At 42.8% G+C, this 22146-nt stretch overlaps 1 protein-coding gene across 6 annotated transcripts in view; it reads left to right on the top strand.

Annotated features, from left to right (window-relative positions):
* Nucleotides 1–22146, top strand: part of Ten-a (tenascin accessory) — a 1550399-nt gene that overhangs the window by 1264356 nt on the left and 263897 nt on the right. For all 6 annotated transcript variants that reach the window (XM_070084924.1, XM_070084928.1, XM_070084925.1 and 3 more), the window contains one exon: nt 21862–22069. In XM_070084924.1, the coding sequence (XP_069941025.1) occupies nt 21862–22069 (208 nt within the window). The remainder of the gene's footprint in view (nt 1–21861; nt 22070–22146) is intronic.

Raw genomic sequence — 22146 nt, forward strand, 5'->3', positions numbered from 1 at the left:
TGCAGTCGATCCACCCCTCTCTCTCTTGTCTTACTTCTGTCACCTTGTCATAAAACTCTAGTAGGTTTGTGACACAGGATTTTCCTTCCCTGAAACCATGCTGGTTGTCAATTATACACTTGTTTCTTTCCAGGTGCTCCACCACTCTCCTCCTGATGATCTTCTCCATGACCTTGCATACTATACACGTTAGTGATACAGGTCTGTAGTTTAGTGCCTCATGTCTGTCTCCCTTTTTAAAAATTGGGACTACATTTGCCATCTTCCATACCTCAGGGAGTTGCCCAGTTTCAAATGATGTGTTGAAGATCTTTGTTAATGGCACACACAATATCTCTGCTCCCTCTTTAAGTACCCACGGAGAGATGTTGTCTGGTCCCACCGCCTTTGAGGTGTCAAATTCGCATAGCAGCTTCTTCACTTCCTCCTTGGTTATATGTACCTCATCCAGCACTTGCTGGTGTACCCCCCTGTTCTGATTTCCTGGAGTCCTACTGGTTTCCACTGTAAATACTTCTTTAAATCTCGTGTTGAGCTCCTGACAAACCTCTCGGTCGTTTCTTGTGAATTCCCCATCACACTTCCTCAGTCTGATTACCTGGTCCTTGACTGTTGTTTTCCTCCTGATGTGGCTGTACAACAGCTTCGGGTCAGTCTTTACTTTTGATGCTATGTCATTTTCATATTGTCTCTGAGCCTCCCTTCTTATCTGTGCATATTCGTTTCTGGCTCTTCGGCTGATTTCTTTATTTTCCTGAGTTCTCTGTCTTCTGTACCTTTTCCATTCTCTAGTACACCTAGTTTTTGCCTCCCTACACCTTTGGGTGAACCAAGGACTCGTTATGTTCGTCCCATTATTTCTGTTTCCCTTGGGAACAAACCTCTCCTCTGCCTCCTTGCATTTTGTTGCTACATAGTCCATCATTTCTTGTACTGGTTTTCCTGTCAGTTCCCTCTCCCACTGAATGTCTTGAAGGAAGTTCCTCATGCCTGAGTAGTTCCCCCTTTTGTAGTTTGGTTTTTCCCAGCCTATTCCTGCTACTCTCTCCACTTGGAGCTCAACTATGTAGTCGAAGCACAGAACCACATGATCACTAGCTCCCAGGGGCCTTTCATACATGATACTCTCGATGTCCGAACTACTCATGGTGAATACAAGGTCCAACCTTGCTGGTTCATCCTCTCCTCTCTCTCTGGTAGTGTCTCTAACATGTTGATGCATGAGGTTTTCCAGTACCACGTCCATCATCTTGGCTCTCCATGTTTCGGGACCCCCATGGGGCTCCAGGTTTTCCCAGTCAATCTCCTTGTGATTGAAATCACCCATAACTAGTAACTTTGCTCCCCCCATGTGTGCTCTCCTGGCCACCTCGGCTAGTGTGTCGATCATTGCTCTGTTGCTCTCATCGTATTCTTCTCTTGGCCTCCTGCAGTTCTGTGGTGGGTTGTACATTACTGCAATTATCACCTTACGTCCCTCAGACTGGATTGTTCCTACTAAGTAGTCCCTTTCGCCCGTGCCATCCATTCCTTCCATTTTCTCAAAACCCCACTGGTTTTTAATGAGCAGTGCAACTCCTCCTTCCCCTCTCCTCCCTCTGTCTTTCCTGAGGATTTGATATCCGGATGGAAAGATTGAATCTGTTATTATTCTGGTGAGTTTTGTTTCTGTGAGTGCTATTATGTCTGGGGATGTCTCTTTGATTCTTTCGTGCCACTCCTCATACTTGTTTGTTATTCCATCTGCATTTGTATACCACACCTTCAACTTCTTTTCTAAGACTGTGGTCTGGGAGGTATATTGGGGTTGGGGAAGTGGGAGACCTGGTAGGGAACTATGGGTTGTTGCTGTGGGGATGGAGTTTGTAATGTAGTGGGTGGGGGCATTGGATGTGGCATGGGTGTTTTGATTTAGAGTGTTTGGTTGCACTGGGGTTGACCTGGTTGGGAGGCTTCTATAGGAAGTTGTGAGGGAGGCTGTATTTGATCTTCTTCCTGGGTCTGGGATCTCCTGTCTGTCTTCTCCATCCCCTCTCTTTCCTGCTTTCGCCTTTGTGTGTGTGTGTGTGTGTGTGTGTGTGTGTGTGTGTGTGTGTGTGTGTGTGTGTGTGTGTGTGTGTGTGCGTGTGTGTGTTTGTGTGTGTGTATGTGTGTGCTTGCGTGCGTGTGTGCGTGCGTGCGTGCGCGCGTACTTTATAACACCTGTGTGTGCTCAAATTTTTCTTTGTGAAGGTTGAGCTGCAGTTTCTGGCCCTTCCTTGAGAAAGGCGTCCGGGAGATGTGAATTAATGAGGCATGAGTCGAGAAATGGAACTGTAGCTCCAGCTCACTGGATCAAGAGCCGTTTACCGGCATCAAGGCACCACCCTACCTTGAATTGTATTGCCATGTCATTCTGCCAAATTATTAACGTTTATTTGCATACGTTCATATATATATATATATATATATATATATATATATATATATATATATATATATATATATATATATATATTATATATATATATTATATATACATATATATATATATATATATATATATATATATATATATATATATATATATATATATATATATATATATATAGAGTTAGAGGTATTGGGAAGATGGAGGGAATATTTTGAGGAATTGTTAAATGTTGATGAGGATAGGGAAGCTGTGATTTCGTGTATAGGGCAAGGAGGAATAACGTCTTGTAGGAGTGAGGAAGAGCCAGTTGTGAGTGTGGGGAAAGTTCGCGAGGCAGTAGGCAAAACGAAAGGGGGTAAGGCAGCTGGGATTGATGTGATAAAGATAGAAATGTTAAAAGCAGGTGGGGATATAGTTTTGGAGTGGTTGGTGCAATTATTTAATAAATGTATGGAAGAGGGTAAGGTACCTAGGGATTGGCAGAGAGCATGCATAGTTCCTTTGTATAAAGGCAAAGGGGACAAAAGAGAGTGCAAAAATTATAGGGGGATAAGTCTGTTGAGTATACCTGGTAAAGTGTATGATAGAGTTATTATTGAAAGAATTAAGAGTACGACGGAGAATAGGATAGCAGATGAACAAGGAGGCTTTAGGAAAGGTAGGGGATGTGTGGACCAGGTGTTTACAGGGAAACATATAAGTGAACAGTATTTAGATAAGGCTAAAGAGGTCTTTGTGGCATTTATGGATTTGGAAAAGGCGTATGACAGGGTGGATAGGGAGGCAATGTGGCAGATGTTGCAGGTGTATGGTGTAGGAGGTAGGTTACTGAAAGCAGTGAAGAGTTTTTACGAGGATAGTGAGGCTCAAGTTAGAGTGTGTAGGAAAGAGGGAAATTATTTCCCAGTAAAAGCAGGCCTTAGACAAGGATGTGTGATGTAACCGTGGTTGTTTAATATATTTATAGATGGGGTTGTAAGAGAAGTAAATGCGAGGGTCTTGGCAAGAGGCGTGGAGTTAAAAGATAAAGAATCACACATAAAGTGGGAGTTGTCACAGTTGCTCTTTGCTGATGACACTGTGCTCTTGGGAGATTCTGAAGAGAAGCTGCAGAGACTTGTGGAAGAATTTGGTAGGGTGTGCAAAAGAAGAAAATTAAAAGTGAATACAGGAAAGAGTAAGGTAATGAGGATAACAAAAAGCTTAGGTGATGAAAGATTGGATATCAGATTGGAGGGAGAGAGTATGGAGGAGGTGAATGTATTCAGATATTTGGGAGTGAACGTGTCAGCGGATGGGTCTATGAAAGATGAGGTGACTCATAGAATTGATGAGGGGAAAAGGGTGAGTGGTGCACTTAGGAGTCTGTGGAGACAAAGAACTTTGTCCTTGGAGGCAAAGAGGGGAATGTATGAGAGTATAGTTTTACCAACGCTCTTATGTGGGTGTAAAGCATGGGTGATGAATGTTGCAGCGAGGAGAAGGCTGGAGGCAGTGGAGATGTCATGTCTGAGGGCAATGTGTGGTGTGAATATAATGCAGAGAATTCGTAGTTTGGAAGTTAGGAGGAGGTGCGGGATTACCAAAACTGTTGTCCGGAGGGCTGACGAAGGGTTGTTGAGGTGGTTCGGACATGTAAAGAGAATGGAGCGAAACAGAGTGACTTCAAGAGTGTATCAGTCTGTAGTGGAAGGAAGGCGGGGTAGGGGTCGGCCTAGGAAAGGTTGGAGGGAGGGGGTAAAGGAGGTTTTGTGTGCGAGGGGCTTGGACTTCCAGCAGGCATGCGTGAGCGTGTTTGATAGGAGTGAATGGAGACAAATGGTTTTTAATACTTGACGTGCTGTTGGAATATGAGCAAAGTAACATTTATGAATGGGTTCAGGGAAACCGACAGGCCGGACTTGAGTCCTGGAGATGGGAAGTACAGTGCTGCACTCTGAAGGAGGAGCGTTAATGTTGCAGTTTAAAAACTGTAGTGTAAAAAAACACACTTCTGGCAAGACAGTGATGGAGTGAACGATGGTGAAAGTTTTTCCTTTTCGGGCCACCCTGCCTTGGTGGGAATCGGCCAGTGTGATAATAAAAAAATAAATTAATATATATATATATATATATATATATATATATATATATATATATATATATATATATATATATATATATATATATATATGCAGGACTAGCCACGGGTGGGGGTGGAAATCTTCAGCTGAAGTACTCTCACACTTCTCAGTGCCTCTTCAGGAGCTGTGTAATGTTGCAAGGGAGCAACCGAAGCAGGGAGAGGTCTCAGAGTAGTGTAGATGTCACCGGCCACGGTGACACCTAGACTGGGTTAGTGGTCGGTGCCAACCACACCCTACCATCATCCCCCTACTCCCCATATGGGATATATATATATGTGTGTGTGTGTGTGTGTGTGTGTGTGTGTGTGTGTGTGTGTGCGTGTGTGTGTGTGTGTTGTGTGTGTGTGTTGTGTGTGGGTGTGTGTGGATTTATACCCACTTAGTCATGCACATGAATAATTATTTTTTTGTAAATATCAGATGTAATTTTCTGTTAAAGGTTCGATGATTGAAAATATTTTAATATAATTTAATTTATAATACGATGATGGGAGTTATTAATGATGTTTGTCATGTAATTATCCTTGTTCCATACACTCTAATTATCTTTGTAACTATTAATAATTTATATATATATATATATATATATATATATATATATATATATATATATATATATATATATATATATATATATTAACACATCGGCCGATTCCCACCAAGGCAGGGTGGCCCGAAAAAGAAAAACTTTCATCATCATTCACTCCATCACTGTCTTGCCAGAAGGGTGCTTTTCACTACAGTTTTTAAACTGCAACATTAACACCCCTCCTTCAGAGTGCAGGCACTGTACTTCCCATCTCCAGGACTCAAGTCCGGCCTGCCGGTTTCCCTGAATCCCTTCATAAATGTTACTTTGCTCACACTCCAACAGCACGTCAAGTATTAAAAACCATTTATCTCCATTCACGCCTATCAAATACACTCAGGCATGCTTCCTGGAAGTCCAAGCCCCTCGCTCACAAAACCTCCTTTACCCCCTCCCTCCAACCTTTCCTAGGCCGACCCTTATCCCGCCTTCCCTCCACTACAGATTTATACACTCTCGATGTCATTCTGTTTCGTTCCATTCTCTCTACATGCCCGAACCACCTCAACAATCCCTCCTCAGCCCTCTGGATAATAGTTTGGTAATCCCGCACCTCCTCCTAATTTCCAAACTACGAGTTCTCTGCATTATATTCACACCCCACATTACCCTCAGACATGACATCTTCACTGCCTCCAGCCTTCTCCTCGCTGCAACATTCACCTCCCATGCTTCACACCCTTACAAGAGTGTTGGTACAACTATACTCTCATACATTCCCCTCTTTGCTTTCATGGACAAAGTTCTTTGTCTCCACTGACTCCTAAGTGCACCACTCACCCTTTTCCCCTCATCAATTCTATGATTCACCTCATCCTTCATAGACCCATCTGCTGACACGTCCACTCCTAAATATATGAATACATTCTCCTCCTCCATACTCTCTCCCTCCAATCTGATATCCAGTCTTTCGTCACCTAAGCTTTTTGTTATCCTCATTACCCTACTCTTTCCTGTATTCACTTTTAATATTCTTCTTTTACATACCCTACGAAATTCATCCACCAATCTCCCAAAAGCACAGTGTCATCAGCAAACAGCAACTGTGACAGCTCCCACTTTGTGTTTGATTATCTTTTAAGTCCACTCTTCTTGCCAAGACCCTCGCATTCACTTCTCTTACAACCTCATCTATAAATATATTGAACAACCACGGTGACATAACACATCCTTGTGTAAGGCCTACTTTTACTGGGAAATAATCTCCCTCTCTCCTACTTACTCTGATCTGAGCCTCACAATCCTCGTGAAAGCTCTTCACTGCTTTCAGTAACCTACCTCCTACACCATACACCTGCAACATCTGCGCCATTACCCCCCTATCCATCCTGTCATATGCCTTTTCCAAATCCATAAATGCCACAAAAACCTCTTTACCCTTATCCTTACCTATCATAAAGCCTCCTTGTTCATCTGGTATCATACTCCCCGTCTTACTCTTAATTCTTTCAATAATAACTACCATACACTTTACCAGGTATACTCAACAGACTTATTCCTCTATAATTTTTGCACTTTCTCTTGTCTCCTTTACCTTTATACAAAGGAACTATGCATGCTCTCTGCTAATCTCAAGGTACCTTACCCTCTTCCATTAATTTATTAAATAATAGCACCAACCACACCAGAACTATATCCCCACCTGCTTTTAACATTTCTATCTTTATCTCATCAATCCCAGCTCCCTTACCCCCTTTCATTCTAACCACTGCCTCATGAACTTCCTCCACACGCGCAACTGGCTCATCCTCACTCCTACATGATGTTATTCCTCATTGCCCTTTACACGAAATCACAGCTTCCCTATCTTCATCAACATTTAACAATTCCTCAAAATATTCCATCCATCTTCCCAATGCCTCTAACTCTCCATTTAATAACTCTCCTCTCCTATTTTTAACTGTCAAATCCATTTGTTCCCTTGGCTTCCTCAACTTATTAATCTCACTCCAAAACTTTTTCTTATTTTCAACAAAATTTGTTGATAACATCTCCTTTTCAACAAAATTTGTTGATAACATCTCCTTTTCAACAAAATTTGTTGATAACATCTCATTTGTTCTCTTTTGACATTGCTTCACCACTCTCTCAACCTCTCTTTTTCTCTATATATACTCTTCCTTCCTTGCATCACTTCTACTTCGTCAAAACCTCTCATATGCTAACTTTTTCTCCTTTACTACTCTTTTTACATCATCATTCCATTAATCGCTCTTCTTCCCTCCCGCACCCACTTTCCTGTAACCACAAACTTCTGCTGAACACTCTAACACTATATACTTAAACCTGCCCCATACATCTTCGACCCCATTACCTAAACTCTCACTAGCCCATCTATCCTCCAATATTTGTTTATATCTTACTCTAACAGCCTCCTCTTTTAGTTTCTAAACCTTCACCTCTCTTTTACTTGCTGGTTCTATATTCCTTGTATCCCATCTACCTTTTACCCTCACTGTAGCTACAACTAAAAAGTGATCTGATATATCTGTGGCCCCTCTATAAATATGTGCATCCTGAAGTCTAATCAGTCTTTTATCTACCAGTACGTAGTTCAACAAACTACTGTCATTACACCCTACATCATATCTTGTATACTTATTTATCCTCTTTTTCTTAAAATATGCATTACCTATAACTAAACCCCTTTCTTTAAAAAGTTCTTGACTGCAGTCATTTGGGTAATTCCATGATATATTGAAAATGATCGCTTTCCCCAAGCTCATCATTAACTTCAAGATTATTAATTAGTGATTACTTGTTGGCAAGAACCAAATCAGGCAGGTTATTTCCTCTAATTAGTTCTGTCACAAACTGCTTTAAGAAGTTGTCCTGAATCGTATCAAGAAAGTCGCTAGACTGAAGATTTCCTGTCAAATTGCTCAAGTCAGTTTGTCTAAAGTTAAAATCTCCCATTAGTACAACATTTTTCTACCAAGATACCTTATGAATTTCATCCCTTAGAAGTTGACTGCACTCCCTATCAAGGTTTGGGGCCTGTAAATCACACCCAAGATCAGTTTTTCATGACCCTCGAAAAGCTGTAGCCAAACAGACCCAGTGGCTGATGCTTCTAATTTTATATCTTGTCTAACACAACAGTTTAAATTATGTCTGACATATATAGCCACTCCACCCTTCCTGTTGACCCTTTCAGTGTGAAATAATTTATAGCCTAGTATGTGGCATTCAGAAGACGTATTTCTCCTATCTTTCAGGTTGAACCAAGTCTCTGTTATAGCAATAATAACTATGATTCCTTCACTTGCAGTTAATCTTAGTTCATCTATCTTTTTTCTTACACTCCTTCTATTAGTATAGAAAACCTTAAGGGAGCTAGTCACCCACTGTCCTTTACTGTCTCTCTTTGCTGACCAGTTCCATTGTCTTTACTTGTAACTTTATGATGAATAATGTTTTTTAAACATATCCCTGAGGAATCCTAGTAATACCTGCTGTTTTCAGCCCTTGTACTGCAACCTGTTTATTTCTCACGTGCATCCATACCTCTATCTTCTATCAGTTTAAAGTCCTGGACAAATCAGCAACAGCCCCCTCAATCGAGTTGGCTAATCCTACCACCCTTGCCCCAGAGAGATGTACCCCATCCCTTGCGTACATAATACGTTTGACATATAAATTGTCCCAGTTATCAATGAATGGGATAGTAAGTTCCTTGCAGTACCTGTCTAGCTAGCAATTTACACCAGTTGTTTTAAACATCCATTCACTGCCCACTCCCCTTTTGGGTAAGATGCTGCATATAATCACGACTCCTTCTTTAGAGCTAATTAAATCTACAGCTGACTTGTACTTATCCAAAAGCTCCTGTCTCCTGTCCTTGCTGATATCATTTCCACCAGCACTGAGACAGATAATGAGCTTGTTCCCATTACCTGACATGATATTATCCAACCTGTTGACCATGTCATCAACACCAGCTTCTGGGAAACACACCCTCTCCCTCACCTTCCTATCTCTTTAAAGATGACACGGTCCATAATATTATCTTACCCGTGAGTCACCGACCACAAGAATCTTCATACCTTTATTATGTCTGGGGTTAGAGGTGCCTTTAACCTCACTGGCTACTGAAGTACACTTGTCCTTGAGAACAGAGAAGCGATTTCCTACCTTCATTTCTCATTACACACGTTCCATGGGCAAATAAATAGAAACGATGCCACGTATCAGTGGTGACGTGTACTTAGCTCTGTGAAGACCTGTTTGTGTGCTCTCTGTGAATCTGAACCAGGATGCCCTCTCTTGAGCAACTTTACCAGCAGCTGAGAGAAGAGCTCAGAGTTGCTAAGATGGAGATACGGCGATTAACGGAGGAGAACAAGAGGATTCGTAGTAATCCTCCTGTTGTGAATCCCCAGGTTAAGAGGGGAGCTTGGTCAGTGGCCGGGCAACATGGAACCAAGCTGAAGATCAAGAAAACGGTTGGAGAGGCAGAAACAACGAGAAACCAGAAGACTACCGTGGAAACTTCCAAGCCATTCTCGGTGCTACCCGACGAATGTGAGTGTTCTACTGGGAATGCCACAACGAGCACCAAAGAAGCATTGGCAGACGTGAGTGAGACATCCCTAGAAACCCCAACGAAGACCATCGAGAACGTCTTGACGAATTCTACAAGTGGTGTAATGCTACCTGGCGAATGTGAGTCGACTACTCGGAGTATCACGACGGACGACGCAAAGGAAGGTAAAAACATTGTTGTTGTTGGGGATAGCCAGATTAGGTACATGGATAGGGTATTCTGCTTGAAGGACAGGAGTAGGAGGCAGAGAGTGTGTTTTCCTGGGGCAGGGATGAAGGATATTGTTAGCCGTCTGGATGACATCATGAGAGGTAATGGGAGCAATCCTATTATCTGTCTCAGTGCTGGAGGCAACGATGTTGGCAGACGTAGGAGTGAGGACCTGATTAGCAGGTATAGGTCAGCAATAGAGATAATTAGGAGGAAGGGTGGCAAACCTGTCATATGTGGCATTTTGCCAAGGAGAGGAGTTGGAAATGAATGGTTGTCCAGAGCAATTGGTGTCAATTGCTGGCTGGACAAATACTGTAAGGAAAATGCGGTAACATTCATTGACAACTGGGACCTCTTCTATGGTAGAAATGACATGTATGCCAGGGATGGGGTTCACTTGTCTAGGTGTGGGGTGGGAGCACTGGCCAACGCAGTGGAGGGAGCTGTTAGGTCTTTAAACTAGGCATAGTTAGTGGTATGGGTTTTGGCGGGAAAACTGTGAAGTCGCAGGGTAGTAACATGAGTACTAGGAGAACTAGTAATAGGCAAAATGAGGAGGATATTGGAAAGCCAGTGGCACTAATTGACAATGACAGTAATAGGTTTAGTGGAATAACAGAAAGGAGCAGGAAGGGTAAAGAGATAGGAGGGTCAATAAATATTTATTACACAAATAGTCGCAGTGCTAGGAATAAGATGGACGAGTTGAGACTAGTTGCTAGTGCAGGTAACATAGATGTATTTGCCATTACTGAGACGTGGTTTAATTCAAAAAGTCGGGACATGCCTGCAGAATGTCACATTCAGGGTTTTAAATTGTTCCAAGTAGATAGAAGTATCGGGAAGGGGGGTGGGGTGGCATTGTATGTCCGAGATCGCTTGAACTTTTGCATAAAAACAGGTATTAAGTCTGAAGTAACACATACAGAGTCTGTTTGGATAGAATTTTCAGAGGGGCATGAAAAATTAATTTTAGGTGTGATATACCGTCCCCCAAATTTAGATAGGGATCAGGGGAGACTACTATGGGAGGAAATTGTTAGGGCCACAAGGCACGATAATGTAGTAATTCTAGGAGACTTTAACTTTAGTCATATTGATTGGAATTTCTTAACTGGGAATTTAGAATCATACGATTTCTTAGAAGTAGTTCAGGATTGTTTTTTGAAGCAGTTTGTGACAGAACCTACAAGGGGTAATAACCTGCTTGACTTAGTTCTGGCAAACAATGAATCCCTTGTTAATAATTTAGAAGTTTCAGAGGAACTGGGTGCCAGCGACCACAAATCAATTACATGTAGAATTGAATGGAAGTATGATAGTAGGGATAACTCAGTAACAGTCCCAGATTTTCGCTTAGCAGATTACGATGGGCTTAGAGAACACTTATCATCTGTTGACTGGGGTAACGAAGAGAGCTATCAATATGACAGTTTTCTGAACACAATACATGCTGCTCAAAGAACGTTTATCCCTTATAAGGAAATTAGATCAAATAGAAATGACCCAAAATGGATGAATAATAGGCTGAAATATCTACTAGGGCATAAGAAAGGAATTTATAGGCGTATCAAAAGAGGCGAGGGTCATCTTATGAATCAGTATATTGACATTAAGAGGGACATTAAAAAGGGGATAAGAAAAGCTAAAAGGGACTATGAAATTAAAGTTGCTAGGGATTCTAAAACTAACCCAAAAAGTTTTTTCCAGGTCTATAGAACAAAAGTCAGAGATAAGATAGGTCCCCTTAAAAATAACTATGGGCATCTTACTGACAAAGAGAATGAAATGTGCTCGATTTTAAATAATTATTTTCTCTCGGTTTTTACACAGGAAGACACTAATAATATTCCGGTAATTAATTTTTATAGTGGATCAGAAGATAAATTATGTAACATCACAGTCACTAGTGAAATGGTTGTGAAGCAGATAGACAGACTGAAGCAAAATAAGTCACCGGGTCCTGATGAGGTTTTTTCAAGGGTTCTAAATGAATGCAAAATGGAAGTCTGTGAACCATTAACTAATATTTTTAATTTATCTCTTCAAACAGGTGCAGTGTCTGATATGTGGAAGATGGCTAATGTAATTCCTATTTTTAAAACAGGGGACAAGTCGTTACCGTCAAATTACCGCCCAATAAGCCTGACCTCAATTGTAGGCAAATTACTAGAGTCAATTATAGCTGAGATTATAAGAAGCCATCTCGATAAGCATAGCATGATTAATGATACTCAGCATGGATTCACAAGAGGCCGGTCTTGTCTAACTAATTTATTAACTTTCTTCAGTAAAGCTTTTGAGGCTGTTGACCACGATAAAGAATTTGATATTATTTACTTAGATTTTAGTAAGGCATTTGATAGAGTTCCGCACCAAAGACTGTTGAAGAAAGTAGCAGCTCATGGCATTGGGGAAAGGGTGCTCTCGTGGATCGAATCATGGCTCACAGACAGGAAGCAAAGAGTGTCCATAAATGGAGTTAAATCCGAGTGGGGATCAGTAACAAGTGGCGTTCCACAGGGATCAGTCTTGGGCCCGTTGTTGTTTATAATATATATCAATGATCTTGTAAAGTAAAAGGACACAAGTGCAACTAATGTGACATTTATTGTGGCAACGTTTCGCTCTCCAGGAGCTTTATCAAGCCATTACAAACAATACATGGACACAGAGGGTATATAAAGGCTCAGAGTGAGGTGAATACTAGTGAGGTACCATTTCGATGTTCACTAGTGGTAGTAGTAGTAGTAGTAGTGGTAGTGACAAAAGTAATACAATATGGTAGAGCAATTAATTCGTACATGAGTAAAAGGATATAAAAGCTATTACTTGGGTAACATAAAAATAGGTTGGACAAATATAAACTGGAATGAGGCAGGTTGTTTCAGTGTTCACTCTCTGTGCTTTGTGTAGTATAACAGGAGAGACTATGTGATGGCAGGGTTTACTGTTTTCAGGAGGATTCTTGCTAAGACTTCGGAGATGGTGAAGCTGCCGTTGTTTTGTTTAATTGTATTCGAAACAGCGATCAGTGCTGATTCAAGGCACTTGCGTGTGCGGAAATTAGTTTCTTTTATCACTAATTGGGCGTCTCTGAATTTCATAAGATGATTGGTGGAATTTCGGTGTTGTACACAGGCGTTGTTTAAGTTGTCGTTCCTACATGCGTATATGTGTTCATTGAGGCGGGTGTCGAGGTTTCTTGCTGTTTCACCTACGTAGATCTTGTCACAGCCTCCACAGGGTATAGTGTAAACTCCTGCATTGACTGGTTCGTGGTGCTTGGGTTTTGTCCTGGTTAGATCCTTTATTGAAGTGGTAGAAGCGATGGCGACTCTGGTGTTAGCTTGTGAAAGTACTTTTGAGACGTTTAGTGCAACCTGGTTGTTGGGAAGAATTATAACTTTGTTGGGAGCGGTGTTGATGCGTGGAGAATTGATGATCTGAAGAGCTCTTTTCTTGCAATCTTTGATGAAAAAAGAAGGAAATTGTAACTCAGTGAATGTTTGGTGAATGTAAGTACATTCCTCGTCAAGAAACTCAGGACTACAAATTCGGTATGCTCTTAGGAAAAACCTCGACACCCGCCTCAATGAACACATATACGCATGTAGGAACGACAACTTAAACAACGCCTGTGTACAACACCGAAATTCCACCAATCATCTTATGAAATTCAGAGACGCCCAATTAGTGATAAAAGAAACTAATTTCCGCACACGCAAGTGCCTTGAATCAGCACTGATCGCTGTTTCGAATACAATTAAACAAAACAACGGCAGCTTCACCATCTCCGAAGTCTTAGCAAGAATCCTCCTGAAAACAGTAAACCCTGCCATCACATAGTCTCTCCTGTTATACTACACAAAGCACAAAGAGTGAACACTGAAACAACCTGCCTCATTCCAGTTTATATTTGTCCAACCTATTTTTATGTTACCCAAGTAATAGCTTTTATTTCCTTTTACTCATGTACGAATTAATTGCTCTACCATATTGTATTACTTTTGTCACTACCACTACTACTACTACTACTACCACTAGTGAACATCGAAATGGTACCTCACTAGTATTCACCTCACTCTGAGCCTTTATATACCCTCTGTGTCCATGTATTGTTTGTAATGGCTTGATAAAGCTCCTGGAGAGCGAAACGTTGCCACAATAAATGTCACATTAGTTGCATTTGTGTCCTTTTACTTTACATATTGTCGGTAATTCTACCAACTTTATTACAATCAATGATCTTGATGAAGGAATTACTAGTGATATGAGCAAATTCGCCGATGACACGAAGATAGGTAGGATAATTGATTCAAACGTAGATGTTAGGGAAATTCAGGAGGATTTAGACAAACTCTACTCTTGGTCAGAAAAGTGGCAGATGCAGTTCATTGTAGATAAATGCAAGGTTCTGAAGCTCGGGAGTGTCCATAACCCTAGCACTTATAAGTTAAATAATGTAGAACTTAACCATACAGATTGCGAAAAGGACTTGGGGGTTATGGTAAGCAGCAACCTTAAACCAAGACAGCAATGCCTAAGCGTACGTAATAAGGCAAATAGATTACTGGGATTTATATCAAGAAGTGTAAGCAACAGAAGTCCAGAGGTCATACTGCAGCTTTATACATCATTAGTAAGGCCTCACCTAGATTATGCAGTTCAATTCTGGTCTCCATATTACAGAATGGACATAAATTCGTTAGAAAACATTCAGCGTAGGATGACTAAATTAATACATAGCATTAGAAATCTTCCTTATGAAGAAAGATTGAAGACTCTTAAGTTACATTCACTTGTTAGACGAAGAATGAGGGGAGACCTGATCGAAGTGTATAAGTGGAAGATAGGTATTAATAAAGGGGATATTAACAAGGTCTTGAGAATATCTCTCCAAGAGAGAACCCGCAGTAATGGATTTAAATTAGATAAGTTTAGATTTAGAAAGGACATAGGAAAGTATTGGTTTGGAAATAGGGTAGTAGGTGAGTGGAACAGTCTACCTAGTTGGGTTATTGAGGCTAGGACTTTGGGTAGTTTCAAATTTAGGTTGGATAAATACATGAGTGGGATGGGTTGGATTTGAGTGGGACTTTCACATCAGAGCTTATTTCTTGGGTAGCATTGAAAATTGGGTTGGTCAAATGTTTGTTAGTGGGATGAATTGTAAAGGACCTGCCTAGTATGGGCCAACAGGCCTGCTGCAGTGTTCCTCCTTTCTTATGTTCTTATGTTCTTATGTATCAACTTGTACCAGTCAGCTGGCATAAAATAAACAATAGGAGAAAAGTGTACTTTGAGCCCGGCCATGGGCCAGGCTCTAGAGTAGAAAAACTCTTGGAACTCATGAAAGGTATATCAAAGGTTATTTGTATCAGGTGTGAAAGACCTGCGATTTCGTTCTTACATGCTGTAAATTACATTACAAGAAAAACTGTGTTTTTTCATATTGTGTTTATATTACGAGTTTTTAACAGTAGTAAAGAAAACACGACCTTCCCAGAAAAACCTTATATGTGTGTGTGTGTGTGTGTACTCACCTAATTGTACTCACCTGATTGTGGTTGCAGGGGTCGAGACTCAGCTCCTGGCCCCGCCTCTTCACTGATCGCTAATGGATCCTCTCTCTCTCTGCTTCCTGAGCTTTGTCATACCTATTCTTAAAACTATGTATGGTTCCTGCCTCCACTACACTTGCTAGGCTATTCCACTTGCTGACAACTCTATGACTGAAGAAATACTTCCTAACGTCCCTGTGACTCGTCTGAGTCTTCAGCTTCCAGTTGTAGCCCCTTGTCCCTGTGTCCCCTCTCTGGAACATCCTATCTCTGTCCACCTTGTCTATTCCCCGCAGTATCTTGTATGTCGTTATCATGTCTCCCCTGACCCTTCTGTCCTCCAGTGTCGTCAGTTCGATTTCCCTTAACCTTTCCTCGTACGACATTCCCTTGAGCTCTGGGACTAGCCTTGTTGCAAACCTTTGTACTTTCTCTAACTTCTTGACGTGCTTGACCAGGTGTGGGTTCCAGACTGGTGCTGCATACTCCAGTATGGGCCTAACATACACAGTGTACAGTGTCTTGAACGATTCCTTATTAAGGTATCGGAACGCTATTCTCAGGTTTGCCAGGCACCCGTATGCTGCAGCAGTTATTTGGTTGATGTGTGCCTCCGGTGACGTGCTCGGTGTTATGGTCACCCCAAGGTCTTTCTCCCTGAGTGAGGTCTGTAGTCTTTGTCCACCTAGCCTATACTCTGCGGTCTTCTTTGCCCCTCCCCAATCTTCATGACTTTGTATTTGGCAAGGTTGAATTCGAGAAGCCAGTTTCTGGACCACATGTTCAGCCTGTCCAGGTCTCTTTGCAGTCCTGCCTCATCCTCATCCGATTTAATTCTTCTCATCAACTTCACATCATCTGGGAATAGGGGCACTTCAGAGTCTCTTCCATCATGTCGTTCGCATATATCAAAAATAGCACTGGTCCTAGAACTGACCCCTGTGGGACCCCGCTCGTCACAGGCGCCCACTGTGATACCTCTTCACGTACCATGACTCGTTGTTGCCTCCCTGTCAGGTATTCCCTGATCCATTGCAGTGCCCTCCCTGTTATATGCACCTGATCCTCCAGCTTCTGCACTAATCTCTTGTGGGGAACTGTGTGAAAGGCCTTCCTGCAGTCTAGGAAAACGCAATCAACCCACCCCTCTCTCTCGTGTCTTACTTCTGTTACCTTGTCATAAAACTCCAGGAGGTTTGTGACACAGGATTTGCCTTCCATGAACCCATGCTGGTTTTCATTTATAATTTTGTTCCGTTCCAGGTGTTCCACCACTCTCCTCCTGATAATCTTCTCCATGACTTTGCACACAATACATGTCAGAGTCACAGGTCTATAGTTTAGTGCCTCATTTCTGTTTCCTTTCTTAAATATGGGGACTACATTTGCTGTCTTCCATTTCTCAGGCAGTTGCCCAGTTTCAAGGGATGTTGTTAGGTAAGACACATATGCAACAGTTAGGTATCTTTATTTCGAAACGTTTCGCCTACACAGTAGGCTTCTTCAGTCGAGTACAGAAAAGTTGATAGAAGCAGAAGAGACTTGAAGACGATGTAATCAGTCCATCACCCTTAAAGTTTTGAGGTGGTCAGTCCTTCAGTCTGAAGAAGAGCATTGTTCCAAAGTCTGAAACAATGGAACAATGCTCTTCTCCAGACTGAGGGACTGACCACCTCAAAACTTTAAGGGTAATGGACTGATTACATTGTCTTCAAGTCTCTTCTGCTTCTATCAACTTTTCTGTACTTGACTGAAGAAGCCTACAGTGTAGGCGAAACGTTTCGAAATAAAGATACCTAACTGTTGCATATGTGTCTTACCTAACATCCTGTCGGTATTGTATACCACCTTAATGTTCAAGGGATGTGTTGAAGATTATGGTTAGGGGCACGCACAACATCTCTGCTCCTTCTCTAAGGACCCATGGGGAGATGTCCGGTCCCATCGCCTTTGAGGTATCAAGGTCACTTAGCAGCTTCTGCACCTCCTCCTCGGTTGTTCGTATGTCATACAACACTTGTTGGTATATTCCCTCTTGATGTTCCCTTCTGTGCTGTCTTCCCAAAGTTCTTCCTGTCTCTACTGTAAAAACTTCCTTAAATCTCCTGTTTAGCTCCTCACATACCTCCTGATCATTTCTTGTGAGTTCTCCACCTTCTGTCCTCAATCTAATCACCTGTTCTTTGACTGTTGTCTTCCTCCTGATGTGGCTATACAACAGTTTCGGGTCAGTCTTGATTTTCGATGCTATGTTATTTTCATACTGTTGCTGGGCCTCCCTCCTTACCTGTGCATACTCATTCCTGGCTCTGCGACTGATCTCTTTATTTTCATGTGTTCTCTGCCTTCTGTACTTTTTCCATTCTCTGTTGCACTTTGTTTTTGCCTCCTTACACCGTCGGGTAAACCAGGGGCTCGTTCTGGTCTTCCCATTGTTTCTGTTGCCCTTCGGAATAAACCTTTCCACTTCCTCCTTGCATTTTGTTGTTACATATTCCATCATTTCGTTTACTGGCTTTCCTGCCAGTTCTCTGTCCCAGGGAACCTCCTGCAGGAAGTTCGTCAACCCTATGTAGTCCCCTCTTTTATAGTCAGGCTTTTCCCATTCAACTCCTGTTACTCTCTCCACTTGCAACTCTACTATGTATTCAGAGCACAGAACCACGTGGTCGCTAGCTCCTAGGGGACTCTCATATGTGATGTCCTCAATGTCTGAACTGCCCAGGGTGAACACAAGGTCCAATCTTGCTGGTTCATCCTCCCCTCTCACTCTGGTAGTGTCCTTAACATGTTGGTGCATGAGGTTTTCCAGCACCACATCCAACATCTTGGCACTCCATGTTTTGGGACCCCCATGTGGCTCCAGGTTTTCCCAGTCAATCTCCCTGTGGTTGAAATCCCCCATAACCAGCAACTTTGCTCTGCTGGAGTGAGCTCTTCTTGCCACCTCAGCAAGTGTGTCCACCATTGCTCTGTTTCTCTCTTCATATTCCTCTCTTGGCCTCCTGCAGGTCTGAGGTGGATTATACATCACTGCAATTGACCACCTTGTGCTCCCCAGACTGAAGTGTACCTACTAAGTAGTCTGTTTCTCCCGTCTCATCTATGCCTCCCATTTTCTCGAATTTCCATCTGTTTTTTACGAGCAAAGCAACCCCTCCTCCCCCTCTTCCCCTTCTATCTTTCCTCATGATCTGGTATCCTGGTGGGAGGATTGCATCTGTTACTGTCTCCGTGAGTTTTGTTTCTGTAACTGCTATGATGTCTGGGGACTTCTCATTGATTCTTTCTTGCAGTTCCTCATGTTTATTCGTTAATCCATCCGCATTTGTGTACCAAACCTTCAACTTCTGTTCTAATACTGTAACTGTAGTGCGGAGGGGGGGGGGGAACAGAGGGGTCGGTGTGTGATGGTTGGTTTGGATTGTTCAGTTGCCTTGGGGGTGTCGTGGCTGGAGTCCTTCTGCAGGTGTTTCTGGGGGTGTGCTTGTCCTTCCACTTGTTCCTGGGTTATTCTGCTCTCCTTTTTCATTTCCTCCCATTCCTCCTTTCGTTTTTGCACTCTCTCTTTCAGTATCATCCTTTCCTCCTGTGTTCTGTCTCTATCGAGGTACACACTCGTGAACTCCTGTTTGCCTCTCAGCCGTGCTTTCTCCTGCAGGATCATGGTTCGGGTTGATTCTGTGTGTGTGTGTGTGTGTGTGTGTGTGTGTGTGACAACGTGTCGTTCTGTGTAGAACTTTATCATGTATTTACTTGATAAAACTCTACGTAGGACCTACCTAGTATGGGCCAGTAGGCCTACTTTAGTGTTCCTCTGTTCTTATGAACTCACGTACACACAGCGAAAACTAGTAAAAGCTTTCCTCAGTAACAATTTTTTTTATTCTTTTGCTTCGCCTGGTGTCAGACCGGGCCGCGGGGGCGTTGACCCCCGGAAACCTCTCCAGGTAAACTCTCCATGTATCTGTTGTCGACAGTAAACTATTTGTGTCTTACCTGCTGTTTATGTGTCACAGTTACACAAAACTTTCAAAGAAAAAAAAATCTACTCTCTGAATAAATTGATGCTGTTTTTTTTCCATCTTGGTTTAACAGTACGTGTTGACGGGTTTTTTCGGGCTCTTAGTTTTCATTGTTTTTTTTTTTAGTGTATGTGTGTGTGTGCGTTTGGTTTATTTTTTTTTCTATAAATAACATGGGTAACTGCGTCACTGTGAATAAGCCGGAAATGAGAGAAATTTTGGTTTCTTGTTGACAGTGCCTCTGTGAACCAAGAGCCTCAGGAACATTATCAGATGATAACAGTCCCTGATGGGCGAAACGTTTTCTCGGTAAAGTGCTTGAGGCCGGCTAGAGACAGAAGTAAAGGTGATCCCACACAGCTCGATCAATGAATTTCACATTTAAGAGATAATTATAATTGTGGATGTGCTTTAGACCCGTAAGGGCCACACAACCCCTAAGGAATGGAAGGCAATTTTGATCCGAGAAAGGTGAGGGTGGGTCCAATGTCAAGGCTGGAGATCCCCCTCACCAGCATCAAAGTACTCCCCCTAGAAGGGGGACGGTGGATGGTGTTATTACGTTCAGTGGGAGGAAGGTATGTGCAACACCTGAAGGAACACTGCAGAAGGCCTACTGGCCCATACAGGGCAAGTCTTTATCAAAACCACCGCCACCGAAAGCTACCCAAGAATATACTCCCGTACCCACGACACCAGTCACACACGGCCCCTCCCACGCATATCTTTATTCTAAAGACGTTTCGCCAACTGTCTACTGTTTCAGCGCCTAGTCTGAGGGACTGACCTCCTCATCTTCTACTGACTCATTAAGTTCTGTTATGACTTGAACGTCTTCGAAATCAAGATACACAGGTGTAGTACATTGGTACTGTATACCATTATTATAACGGGGGGGGGGGGGGTAAACCAGTATTGGTTATACACCGCTTGAGGGGGGAATGGAAGGCTATCAGATTAGAGACAGGGAAGGGGAGGTCAAGTTCAGTTCCTTGAATCAAGAACCCTAGCGTCACGAAGCCTCCCTTGAGAGGATGAGACTCTTAATGCTTTATTCCCCTTAATGACACATCATTCTCATTCATGTTATTAACATGTATCAACTACGTAATCTTGTCGGGTTTAACGCTAAACATTCCTACCATAAATTAAAAAAAAAACGCAAATTGCTGTTGGATAAAAGCCTTATTTATCTTGTCTGGCTCCTTCATTTTATTCTCTTATCGTCTCTTCCTGCTCGTTCCATTTATTGAAAGTCACTTACTGGCTGTTTCATCACTGACACTCGAGGTGTTATGATGGGTGGAGGTGTAAGGCAAAGAAGGTGGGGTGGTGGCAGGGCAATACGAGCCTTGTGTGAGGAGGCTGGAAAGCGGATATTACTTGGTGTGTGAGGGCAAGAGCGGGTCATCATGGGTAAATAGGTGGTGTAGTGTCCTTGAGGTTGAAATAGATGATGCGTGGAGGTTCTGGTGGTGGTGGTGGGTAGGGGAAGGCGTTTATGGTGGCCGGGAGGAGAGGGGGAAGTGCTAGTAGTGGGGAGGAGAGGTGGAGGTGCTGGTAGAAGGAAGGGAAGGTGGAGGTTCAGTGAACGAGAGGTGGTGCTGGGAAGGGGAGATGGAGGTGGAGGTGTACTCACCTATTTGTGGTTTCAGGGGTCGATTCATAGCTCCTGGCCCCGCCTTTTCACTGTTTGCTACTAGGTCCTCTCCCCCCCTGCTCCATGAGCTTTATCGAACCTCATCTTAAACTATGTATGGTTCCTGCCTCCACTACGTCACTTTCTAGGCTGTTCCACTTCCTGACAACTCTGACTGAATACTTCCTAACAGGTGTGTGTGTGTGTGTGTATGTGTGTATGTGTATGTGTGTGTGTGTGCGTGCGCGCGTGTGTGGTGGGTTATATACCCGCAGGCTTCATCAATCCTGCCAACGGTTGTGGGCCTTCAGAAGAATATTAACTCCCTGCCTGCTTCTCTCTTTCTTTCTCTCTGTATGTCTGCATCTCTCTCTCTCTCTCTCACGGTGCAGCTGTACCTGTAACTGTACTGTCTGAGACGGGAATTTAACTTTATTGCTGCTTATTATCTGAGTGTTACAATTTTTTAATTATTTATCCTCTAGAAAACTTTAGTTTGTAGTTCCAAAGTGAGAGAGAGAGAGAGAGAGAGAGAGAGAGAGAGAGAGAGAGAGAGAGACTGCATATAGATCACCACGGTCATTGCTTTTCTCGTGTAACTACTAAAACGTACAAGATAGTGTGACCTCAGAGTCGCCTGGAGCCTCGTATCTCATTACTCCTCGTTCCTCCTTCCCACAGACATCTCACTACTACTCGTTCCTCCTTCCCACAGACATCTCACTACTCGTTCCTCCTTCCCACAGACGGCCTCACCGACTGCTCTGACTCAGAGTGCTGCTCTATGGATGCTTGTACCGACCACGTGATGTGCATGGTGTCCAGCGACCCCGTGGAGGTGCTCCTGCGCAAGCAGCCGCCCGCTGTCACCGCCTCCTTCTACCAGCGCGTCAAGTTCATCATCGAGGACTCCAGCGTGCAGAGTTTCGCCCAGAAAGACGAGTACACCGAAAGGTAATGTGGGAGTAGTTATGTCACCTCGTTACCGGTGTTGTTGTTGGTGTTCCGCAGTAGCCCCTTGTGGTAGTTGA

The sequence above is a fragment of the Cherax quadricarinatus genome, chromosome 14 (assembly GCF_038502225.1).
Source record: "Cherax quadricarinatus isolate ZL_2023a chromosome 14, ASM3850222v1, whole genome shotgun sequence".
NCBI lineage: Eukaryota > Metazoa > Arthropoda > Malacostraca > Decapoda > Parastacidae > Cherax > Cherax quadricarinatus.